Genomic DNA, 12,199 nt, shown 5'->3' with positions numbered 1-12,199 from the left:
TGCCCACCGGGCCACTGGCTAGGGCTGGTCTGCTGCCACGGGAACCCTGTGCTCATCACCCAGCGCCTGGCAGAGCCAACACAATCATTCCCTTCTGCTGGCCTGAGCATCTGCTCCTCTGTCATCACACCCAGGCCGGAGGAGCCCAGCTTTTGGCTGCAATATCATTCCTGCCACCACCATGCCTTTCTTCACTGCCAAGTATCTTAAAAAAAGCAAATGTCTCCACAAGGGTAAGTCCCACCGGCACCGGCACTGGAATAGCTAATATCTTATGTTTTGTTGTTGTGGTTGTTGTGGTTGAGGTTTTGTGTGTGTGTGTGTGTGTGTGTGTGTGTGTGTGTGTGTGTGTGATGGTATTTTTTTTCTTCTCCCCTTTCCCTTTAAGCCACCCGGGAAGGATATTTGTAACACACCGTGCCACCGATCCTCGGGACTGTGGCAGACAGGCTCACAAAGGGTTTCTGGGTGGGTGGTGTTTGTTTCTCTAGTATTATCCTGCAGCATCTCGAATTCAGCCAAGCTCAAAAATCAGGGAAGGGAAATTAACCCTTTCTGGATCCATAATAGTCATTGCTAGAACAGGATGGAAATAAAGGAGTCAGGCTGGACAAGGTAAGATCGGATGAAGGCATAGGGTGGGGGAGTGTGTTTCAAAAAGGGAAGAGATGTGACTTTGAGCTCTGCCCAGCAGGAAACTGTAGGAGGAACCTGTAGGAATTGTTAGGTCGAAAGCTTGCGTTTTGCTAAGTGGGAGACTAATTGATCAAGGGTCAGCTGTGACTGTCCCCTTGTTGTTTTTCCTTTTTTTGCATCAAACTGGACTGTGAAATTGACCCCCGGTGCCGCTATCTTATGCCACTGTCTGATGCTTCTGCCTTCTTAGGGTTTGTGGAAACTTGGGATGCTGAGCAGGATCTAGTTAATGCGGCGGTGATGGGGACTTTGCCCCCCACCCCCACCCCACCCTCCTCCTCCCCTTTAGGAATTCCTCTAGACAATGTTTATCCTGCGGGTTATTCAGATAATTCTATGGTTTTCCCTTCTGCATTGTGTTTCAAGTTAGGGAACAATCCTCTTTCAGGGGAGCCCAGTCTTCCCCTAGTGGCAGAGTATGTGATCTCTTTCAGGGCTGGACTTTCCATCTCTAACCCCGTTACTTGAATGGAATCTAGCCCTGTGAGGTGGCTCTGTTAAGGAAACTGAATGGAACCAAAGGTGGAGAGTTGGCAATGGTTTGGTTTGGTTTTTTGTTTAAAGAAATCGGGGAGGGGGGAAGAAACCAGGGATTGCCTTTCTTCACCCCCTCTGAGGAAAATCACTTTTCCCTACAACTGGGTATGGCTTTTTCCATTGGGCAAGACTTCAATAGCAAACCACAAAGTCAGCCTGAACAAGGAAGAATATCAGAGCTACAGACATGAGCAGTCAAGCCCATACCTGTCCAGTGGATTTAAAAGGCTTGAAACTGCCTAAAAGGCCTGGGAGGGAGTGATGGGGAGAAGACGGAGTCCGGGCCAGGGCTCTTGGGTCTTCAGAGACATTTTCAGCAGGGCTAGACTCGGTGGATCATGTGAGGCATCTCATTTAACCTTCCCTTGATTTTCTGGTTATCTATCAGCCACAGCATCCTGCCTCTTTCTAGTCTGACTCTCCCAGAATATAAGCTGCTGCTGCTGCTGCTACACAACTCTCTATCTTGGCTTTCTGGGACTGTCACTGAATTGGTCCAAGCCAATATCTGACAGTCAATCAGAGCAGTTACTGAGCAGAGGTGTGAGGATGGAAGAAAGGGAGGGATCTTAGGTCATATATGAAGACGAAGCTTTCCTTCCACTTAGAGACAAGGAAAGAGAGTCCTTTTGTACTTTGGCATGAAAGAGGCTGAGAGATTTTCAGAAATGGACATCTTTTTAAATCCAGGACAGATTTTCCCTTCACCTCAAGAAAGAAGGTACAGTACAATGCTAGTCCTTGCTTGGCAATGCAGTGGGCTTTGGAAGGCTGCCTCTTGAAGTAGCTAGATTGCTCTGAGGTACGACGCAGGCTCTTCCAATGCTGCTACCTAGACTGCTATCATTGAGCACAACAGTGGGGTGGGCAGGTCAAGGAGGGTGAAGCTTGGGCCTCGGGGCCACAGGGAAAATGAGCCAAGGGCTAAAATTAAAATGCCCTAGGAATGGAAGTATATTAGGTTGAAGTGACTTTCTTTATTAAGTTACTTGGAACAAGAAGAATAGTAAAAACAGGAGTATGAGGAAATATATACTTCCCTCCCTTTGGTAGAGAGGGAGGTAAAGGAGTATAGTGGAAGAATGCAGCATATATTATTGGATACAGTTACTACATCTTATATTCTTGCTTAACTGTTTTTCTTTGTTAAGAGGGGAGGTTTGATTCCAGGATTAGGGGAGAGGTGGGTGAGATGGGGGGGTGCTATATCCAGATATGAATCTGATATTAAAAACAAAAGGTAGTCATAACATTATTGTCTAAACATTTTAATTAATTAAAAGCAAAAAAGAGAGGAAGAGATTAATATGGGGTCCAGATGGTGCCTGAACTGTTAAGATACCATTTCCTCATCACAGAACATCTAACTATAAAAATTAGGTTTTTATAGCATATCTGGATGAGAAATAAAAACTAGAATATCATCAGAAACAAGGAGTATCTCTGGTGAAATCCCTAATGCAAAATCTACATAATTGAATGGGGGGGGGGGGAGAATCAGCAGAGCAGACATGGAGAACACTTGGTGACCTGTGCACATTCTCTACTTTCCAAGCAATTGCTGAGACATTTGTCACAGACCAGGAAGCCTAAATTCCCCTTCTGGGTACTCTCGTGGAGGAAAGAGAGGTTTCCGAATTTGAAACGTGCAGAGCAAAACTCAAGGAATAGATGAAGTGTATTCTTGGTGACTTTGTATCTTACCCTCCCCAACCCTAGGATTAGCCAAATAATAGTTGTTGCTCCTTGATAATGAGCTACTACCCAAATACTTGGATTAACAAGGGCATTACTTAAAGGATAACACTGGATCGAGGCATGAGAATACTGGGAACTGTAGATCCAAATCTCTGGTTAGGAGCATTTTATCCTGCTAACTTGAACCATTCCATAGTAAGGGGAAGAAGGGAAGGGTCTCAATTCAAGCTCTCTGCTGGTACATGGTACCTGGTAGCACATGGATAGTAATGCCAATAGAGAGTAAATTTTACTCAAGTACTAAAAATTCAATTCAATAACTTATTAAGCCTCTAGTATGTTCCAGGCTTAGTGGTGGAAATTCAAAAAGAAGCTTATAATTTAATGGAGAGACAACATGCAAGCAAAAATACACAAAACAAACTATTTACAGGATAGATAGAAAATAAACAAAAGAGGGAAAGCACTATAATAAAGAGGGGTTACTCCATCTCTAGTCCTCCCCTCATCAAAATAAAAGCATAATGCCTGTAACATCCTGGACAAATGATTATATAGCCCCCATCCAATGATGAGAAATTCATTACCTCATACTATTCTACTTTTGGGTTTTTCTGGGATGGTTGCTCCCTGTTGATCTCCAGTGGCTAAGAAATTTGTCTTTCTATTGACACGAAATTTGTGTCCCTGAAACTTTCGTATATTGATAATAGTTATGTTTCCCAGAAATTGTGGAGGAGGAGGAAGAGAAATAGGAAAAGAAAAAAAGGAGAAAGGGGAAGAGGATGACTGACCTTCTTATTACACTTTAAAATTTGAAAAGCTGTATCAGATCCTCACAATCACCCTTGTAGGCATATGATATTATTAGCTTCATTTTAAAAATGAGGAGGCTGAGGCTGAGAAAGGTTAAGTCAGTCACAAGGTCACCAAGCATATGAAGCAAAATCTGAATTTGGGTCTTCCTGCCTTTAAGCCCAATTCTCTATCATCTACTCCACCAGTGCTTGCATAGCAACCTACCTCATCCTTTTTTGACATAACCTCTTCAGTGTTGGAGGATAACTATCATGTCCATTTGACCTTTTCTTTGCCAGACCAAACATCCTAAATTCTCCAATTCCTCATCATCTCGGGAAGTCATTTGATCCTGTTTTATTTAGATCTTCAGACAAAGACTAAATGACCATGTGCTGGGAATATTGGAAATGAGATTCTAGTTCAGGTGTTGGATACAGATATCTAAGGTCTCTTCCAACTCAGAGACTGAGATTCTTCTGGGAAATTATTACTAACTTCCCAAAAGGGCATTTGATCATTAGCTCTTCACCAGTCACTGTGACTCCACCCTGATGCTAAACAAAAATTTTTTAAATATACTCCCTCAGATGCTTAAAATGCCATGTCCTAGACATGTTCCAATCACAGTCTATTGCTAGACTGGCCCAGACTACAGCTCCGTCCATAGCACCTTCTCTCCACATCCTGCTCCTCCCTCTTATTCTATCAGTACATTCCTTCTTCTCTCCCTCCCTTTCCTCCTCTCCTCCCTTTCAATATGGAATGGTAGAATGTTACAACTGGATGAGAACATAGAGGTCATCCAACATAGCTCCTTCATTTTACAAGACAGGACATCAAAACCCAGAAAAGGTGAGGGTCTTGTCCAATCTCAGGCAAATGAGTAAGTGGAAGAGCTAGATCTGGAACCTCACATAATAAATCATAAATCATAGACAGAGCTGAAAGGGTCTTTGAAGATCATGTAGTCCCTTTGTTTTACAGACAAAGATCCTGAGACTCAAGAGGTTATGTGATTTGTCCATGGTCAGACAGGTAGCAGAGCCAAACCAAATTCAGAACCCCTGTTTCTAGTGGTTTTCAAATGTTTTCACCTTAGGACTACTTTATAGTCTTAAAAATGATCGAGGACCTTTTCCCAAACAACCTTTGTTTATGCAGGTTTTATCTATTAATTTTTAAAAAGTGAAACATCACATATTAAAAACAAAAAAGGGAAACTAAAACATCTTAGTATATTGTTATGAAACTCACTTTGACCTCTCATACTCCATAAATGGGTCTTAGTGACTGTCAAGGGTTAAGAACTGCTGTGCAGAAAAGAATCTCAAAGTTGGAAGTGACCTCAGAGATCATCAGTGTAATCCCTTTGTTTTTAGAGATTAAGAAATTGAGACTCTGAGAGATTTGATGTTTTTTCCCAAGGCCACACAGCTAGTGTGGCTAGTAAATGGCAAAGCTGGGGTTCTAACTCCTGGCCTTTGCTTATCCCATCAAGTAACTTCCCTCTTTTTTTTTTTTTAAGGCTTTTGCAAAGTAATGGGGTTAAGTGGCTTGCCCAAGGTCAAACAGCTAGGTAATCATTAAGTATCTGAGGCTGGATTTGAACTCAGGTCCTCCTGACTCCAGGGGTGTTGCTCTATTCACTGGGCCACCTAGCCTCCTCAAGTAACTTCCCTCTTAACACATCTGCGTTCCAATGAATATTGAGTGATATTTTTATAGTGCTCTAAGAATCCAAAGATTTGATGCCTGTCTCATCTGATTCTCACAATTTGACTAAGATGTGTATCCTGTTACCCCCATTTTATAGAGGAGCCAAGGTGAGACATTGCTCAGTCATACAGTAAGTTGCAAAGGTAGCATTTGAACCCAGGTCACACCTGACACTAAATTCAGGACTCTTACAAGAATAGAATCTGGTTGTGTAATATTAGTGTCTCTGTATAACACACAAACACACACAGATATATACATATCTCTCTCTCTCTCTCTCTCTGTATATATATGTATATGTGTGTATGTGTATGTATATGTATATCTATACCTACAGAGAGGTACTGGGAGTCCCAAAAGTCATCATGAAACTTTAAAACTTTATCAGATTTGAATATGTGAATATTTGTGTTATTAGTCAGTGCTTACTGGGTTTTGCTCCATCATCATTCCTAGCTGAACTCTCACACTTCTTCTTCTAGCATGGAATTTGATATAGTCTTGGTTCATTTTGTCCCTTCTCCAAGGATGTCTATTACTGGATGCATCTAAGCTCTCCTTCCACAGAGAGCTGACCTGTGTTCAATTGTGCCTGGCTGTCTAGGAGATTTGACCCCATGCCTCAATTTATCCCTATGGAACAAGTTTCTGAATATTTTCCCAACAGGGAAAGGTAATACCATTCAATGAGGATGTAGCTAGCTGATTGGACAGCTCTACCAAGAAAATGCTAATATATGCACGGCAATCTGGAAAGGGTGCTCTCTGGAGCCAGGTGCCAAGGCTCCCAACTTGGCCCTGTGCTCTTCACACTTTTATCAGAGATGTAGATGAAGGCACAGATGGCCTACTTAGCAACTTTTTGAATGGTGCAAATCCAGGAAGGAAAATGAATGTGCTACAAGACTCAAGCAGGATGCAAAAAGCTTTCCACAGGTTGGAATAATGAACTGATTTGAGCAAAGTGTAGTTTTCAAAAATAAAAATACATTCTCGAATCACTTATGCGGCAGAGTTTATCCTTTCCCTTCCTAGACTCATCTAGTCTTATCACCTTGTTCACAGATGGATGAGAAAAGTGAGACTCAAGTGATTTCTCTCAAGGCCACACTGCTAATAAGAGCATCCTTTATAACAAAGATAGGGAACCTCCTGCCCTCTGATCATATTGGTCTGTTGTTGCCAAAGCAATTACAGGCGGGGTGAGGGGGGGAGTACTCAGAAATAGTAGCTTTTTAAGAGTGAATTAATTAAAGATTTGACCAAATATAGCCTGCTTTTGTTGCTATAAATATCCAAATGGCTTTTGGCAGAAAAAAAGGTTCCCCACCCCGGTTTTATAACAAAGAATAAAAAAGAAAAGGAAAAAAAAGGAGCCCAGCAAAACCAACCAGCATATCAAATGAACTGTATGCATTATTCTACATCCATAGGCCTCCTACCTGTACAAAGAAGGAAGGGAGGGGTGGCGTATTGGCGTAGTGCACTTGGTGTCAGGAGTACCTGGGTTCAAATCTGGTCTCAGACACTTAATAATTACCTAGCTGTTGTGGCCTTGGGCAAGCCACTTAACCCCATTTGCCTTGCAAAAACCTAAAAAAAAAAAAAAAAAAAAAAGAAGGAAGGGAGAAGGTGCTTTCTTTTATATCTTTTTATAATAAACCTTGTTTGTTGTAATTTTACAGCACTCAGTTTCCATTGTTCTGTTGTTCTTTCCATTTGCATTGGTGTAGTCATTGTGTATATTGGTTTTGGTGCAGTGGATAGAGCACTGGTTTTGGAGTGAGTGAGGAAGACAGGAGTCTGAATCCAGTCTTAGACATTTACTAGTTATGTGACCTTGGGCAAGTCACTTAACCCTACTTGTCTTAAATCCAGAGCCATCTCCAGTCATCCTGATTCCTATCTGGCCACGAGACCAAAGTGACTCTAGAAGAGAAAGTGAGGCTGGTGACTTAGCACCTCCCCCCACTCAAATTCAATTCATGTGTTTGTCATGGCATCACCTCCCTGAGGTCATGGTCTTCTTCCAGAATGAAGGACAATGGTTTCCTGGTTCTACTTACTAAATTTACTTTATAAGTACTAGGATCACAGATTTAGACCTAGAATGGACCTCACTGTCCATTGAGTCCTTATATTATCTCTTATATTACAGATAAGAAAACTGAGTCACAGAAAGATTTAAACTAGTAAATATTTAAGGTCATATAAGTTATGCTACACTGCCATTTAATCCTTCCATAGTGTAATGAAATTTAGCAGGAATGAACATGAAGTCCTCCATTTAAATTTAGAAATTCAATTGCACAAGAAAAGAATGAGGGATGTCAGTAGATATTTCAGGGAGGCTTGGAGATAGAAATTAGACTCATGTTCCACTATTCATAGTCTAGAGGGGAGATTTCCCTTAATGGTTTTGGATAGTGTTGGACAGGGGAATAGTTTAAGTCCTTTAACACATGGAAAATCTAACTTACTTGTCTGCAGAGTACAATAAAGAGAAATTGATAGTGACAACTCCAATAGCCTCTAACATCAAATACATAAACTACTCTTTTTTTAGTTTTTAAAGTCTTTCCCTTCATGACCTTACTTACCTTTCCAGTCCTATAAATTATTTCCCTTTCCAACCTGGGTTCAAATTCTGACTGTTTGCAAGTGTGTAATCTCAGGCCAGTCATTTCTACCTTTCTTGGCTGTCCTCATCTATAAAGTGAGAATCTTTGAGTAGATGTGCTCTGAATCTCTGGTCCCATGATCCTGAGTCACCCGTGGAGTAAATAGCTGTCATCAGTATCCAGGGAATTATCTGTTAGAAGTAGGGCTGGGACTTGGCCTCCATTGAACTTGGAACCACAGACCCCAGTTAAGTACCATTTATTCCAGTAAACAGCATCCATCAGCACCACTCAAGAGCAGGAAGCAGAGAGAGAGAGAGAGAGAGAGAGAGAGAGAGAGAGAGAGAGAGAGAGAGAGAGAGAGACAGAGGAGACAGAGAGACAGAGAGAGAGAGAGAGAGAGAGACAGACAGAGAGAGAGACAGAGAGACAGAGACAGAGAAGAAAGAGAGAGAGACAGAGACAGAGAGACAGAGAGTGTGTTGCTTTTTTTTTTTCAAAGCAGCATCTACCTCACACTCCAGCATGGAAGTGATATAATTTTTTTGACAGTATACCTCTGAAGCTCTCTAGAGAGGAATTTGTCTTGCAATAAAAAGTACCTTATTAATTTTCCTGAGTTGTATTTATTATCTAATACTTATGATGGGACTCTTCCACTAATCATATCATATTATCTCTTTTGAGGGATGGGAACTTTTTTTGTTGTTTTTAACTAAATCAGAAACAAAAAGAATTGTATCATTGGAAGGGTCTTTAAAAGTCACTATTCCAACCTCCTACTAGTGTGACATTACTAATGAGCTGTCATCCGAGTTCTATCTCCACATTCCTAGTGTCGAGGACTTCAATACTCCATTAGATAATGCATTCCATTTTCTTGCTGATCTAATTACTAAAAGGTTTCCCCATGTGTTGAGCTGAAATTTACCTCTCTATCATTTGGATCCATTGGACTTACTAGTTCAGCTTTCATTGAATGTCTAAGTCTAGATCAGGGGCCACTAGGTGGCACCAATCTCAGACATTTAATATCTGTGTGACCCTGAGCAAGTCATGTAACTCTGTCTTCTTTAGTTTTCTCATCTGTAAATGATCTGGAGAAGAAAATGGCAAGCCACTCCAGGATCTTTGCCAAGAAAACCTCAAATGGAGTCTTAGAGAGTAGGACACAAATAAAAACAGCCAGAAAGCAAGTCTAATTTTTCTTCTGTGTGGTAACCCTTCATTTAGAGACAGGGAGGTAGTGCAGTGGGCAGAGCCTACTTCAGATATGGAGAATAGCAAGGACAAAGCTTTGAGTTGGGGAGGTATGGTGTGTGTGTGTGTGTGTGTATGTGTGTGTGATAGACAGAGAATGCTCTAGGTCTTCTAACTCCACATCCAGGACTCTATCCTCAACATCATCTAAACTATCTACTATCATCCTGCCTCCCTTTCCTCTCACTTGCCCAATGAGAACAATGCTGTTCTCTCATGAAATCTCTAAAGGAGAAGGAACAACCAAATACACAAGGATGTATAATGTTTGAGAAATTATGTGGGACATGGAAACAAGATCCTAAGAGTCAGAGTTAGAGAGGATCTTAGTAATCATCTATTATAACCCATCACTATACAAATGAGGAAACTGAGGCCAGAAAAATTAAATGATTTTCCCAAAGTCACACCACTAATAATTAGTAGAGTTGGAATTATACAGAAAAAAGAGCTCTGACTCCGTGTGGGGTCAAAAGACCTGAATCAAATTCCTGCTCTGGGTTAGGTGACTTTATAAGTCTTTTGGTGATTTAGCAGATCCCTGGGTAAATCAAATGCCCTTTCTGCTGCACTGTATGGCCTGGGGGACAATCCCACAAATGTAGGCAAGTCACTGAAAGCTTTGCATCTGTATCTGTTTGCCCCACCAGGAAGCAAAGGGTAGCAGTCATTTCTGCTACCTTACTGCCTTATTAACTACTTTACTGAGTTAATATGAGGAAAGTGCATTGCACTGAAAGAACATTATAAATGTGAGTTATTAATCATATAATTAATCACTAACTTTATGGAATAATAATAAAAAATCAATAAATGGATAAATAAACAAGTAAATAAATGAATAACCAAAGAAATATATAAATAGATAAAGAAATGTATTAATAATAATAGCCAGCATTTATATAGTGGTTTTAAGTCTGAAAAGTACTTTATGCATTATTTCACTTAACAATTCACAATGAAGTAGTTGACATGGACTTATTGGAGTGCCTAGAAAAGCATTCTGGGCTCAAAATTTAATAATTTATTAAAATTAAAGAGTTTACCTACTTGGGAGAGTTGATGCAAACTCTTGTCTCCCAGTTCTCTAAGGGTGGGACCTGAGTCTTTTACTTCTTATGTATATCTCCCACATGGCCAACTCTAGTACTCTGCTCACAATGTGCATTCAGAACATACTGTTAACTAACTGACTCATCCTTTGTAAGAAGGAAAGAGTGACAGTCTCAAGAGCCACTCCATTCCTGCACGATGGTCAGCCAGGCTGGCAAAAGGCCAGAAAGTCTGGGGAAAGTCTGATACATATCCACATTTTACTTTGCTAAACTAAAGGAAATTCTCTGTCCTTTGCTGATAGAGAAGGATCTTTAGATTCTCCTTAGTTTTTTCCCCTTAAACCCTAACCTTGTAATGACCACCCCAAAGACAGAAAATTGGGGTCAGCGTCATTCTTCAAGTTCCAGGGCTATTCCATAATATTCCTTCTGTACAAATTGAGAAGATGAGAATTTGGCCAAACATCTCAATAATGTTCAGGGGCCCACCAAAGGATGGACACTCCCATCATTATCATAAGACAAGATCATTTCAGTGGAAGATTGAGTCTTAGGGAGCCCTTTTGTAATTTTGCTTGAAGGGTTAGATTTTAAACAGAATCATAAGATTCATAAGATGCAGTAATTAAAAAGTCTAAGCAAATTGTGGTACACAGATATTGCCTTATAAGGAATGGTATCTATGCTGAAGATAGAAAAGAATGAGAAGACAAAAAATGATTCAAAGTGAAGTAAACAGAACCAGTGAAAAAATATCCACTATAGCAAAATAAATAGAAAGGGCAACAACAGCAAAATAATCAAAACCAAATGCTGTGAAAATATAATATCCAACCTTGACTCCAAAGGAGAGAGCAATAATGTTTAAAATAATAATAATAACTTGCATTTATATAGTCCTTTGTAGTTTTCAAATACATATTTGTACATGATTAATATGGAAATATATTTAACTTGATTGTGCATGTATAGCCTCTATCATATTGCTTGCTGTCTTGGGGAGGGAGGAGTGAAAGAGGGGAGAGAGAAAATTTTACAAAAATGAATGCTGAAAACTATCTCTGCATGTGATTGGAAAAAATAAACAAAAATGTGTGTATACACACATGTATTTATATATATATATATACATATATATATATACACACATTTATATAATTTCATTTGAGAATAAATTATAAGACATTTTCCTCACCCTCCACTTGTTTGCAGAGTTCAGGGATCATTGGTATGAAAATTGCATGTAAGATCAAGTTTTTTTGATATGTCAATTGGTTTTGCTGAACTTCCCCTCTTTTATTAAAAAAATATCCTTTATTTAAGAGATAATTCCCTGGGAAGATATGGAGGGGATGGAATATTTTTAAGAAGATATCAGTTGAAAATTTGTTTTTTAACAATTATGAGATGACATAGAATTCATATCCAATGAATTAATGGTAAACAATGGATAAAGTACTATTCTTGGAATCAGGAAACTTCTTCCTGAGTTCAGATCTGGCCTTAGACATTTACTAACTGTGTGATCCTGGGCAAATCAATTAACCCTGTATGCCTTAGTTCCTTATCTGTAAAATGAGCTGGAGAAGGAAATGGCAAACTACTCCAGTGTCTTTGCTAAGAAAACCCCAAAGGAGATTAAAAAGAGTCAGATAAGCCTAAAACAACTAAGCGGACCACTTATATTTGGATAACTAGGCGTCTGCAATTAAATTATATCGTGGCTTCCCAAAGCCACCTTATAGAACAATTAGGACTAGGGGACTTTTCAATCTAAACTAAGACAATTTCTCATCCAAAAGTTAGGGCACTCAT

At 39.9% G+C, this 12,199-nt stretch overlaps 1 protein-coding gene and 1 long non-coding RNA gene across 6 annotated transcripts in view; one reads left to right on the top strand and one right to left on the bottom strand.

Annotated features, from left to right (window-relative positions):
- ARHGAP22 (Rho GTPase activating protein 22) overlaps positions 1 to 12,199 on the top strand; it is a 326,645-nt gene that overhangs the window by 225,249 nt on the left and 89,197 nt on the right. The window contains exon 1 of one of the 3 annotated variants that reach the window (XM_074233108.1): positions 56 to 233. The exons of the other annotated variants lie outside the window; for them this stretch is intronic. Within the exon in view, the coding sequence (XP_074089209.1) occupies positions 182 to 233 (52 nt within the window). The 5' untranslated portion in view covers positions 56 to 181. Of the gene's footprint in view, positions 1 to 55; positions 234 to 12,199 lie in introns of those variants that run through there. 3 annotated transcript variants of the gene reach the window in all.
- The window catches only part of LOC141521021 (uncharacterized), a 99,422-nt gene that overhangs the window by 50,560 nt on the left and 36,663 nt on the right, over positions 1 to 12,199 (bottom strand). The gene's annotated exons all lie outside the window — the stretch shown is intronic.

This window comes from Macrotis lagotis, chromosome 4 (assembly GCF_037893015.1).
Source record: "Macrotis lagotis isolate mMagLag1 chromosome 4, bilby.v1.9.chrom.fasta, whole genome shotgun sequence".
NCBI classification, from domain to species: Eukaryota; Metazoa; Chordata; class Mammalia; order Peramelemorphia; family Peramelidae; genus Macrotis; species Macrotis lagotis.
Note: the sequence above shows the minus strand (reverse complement) of the source record. Positions and strands in the feature narration are given on the sequence as shown.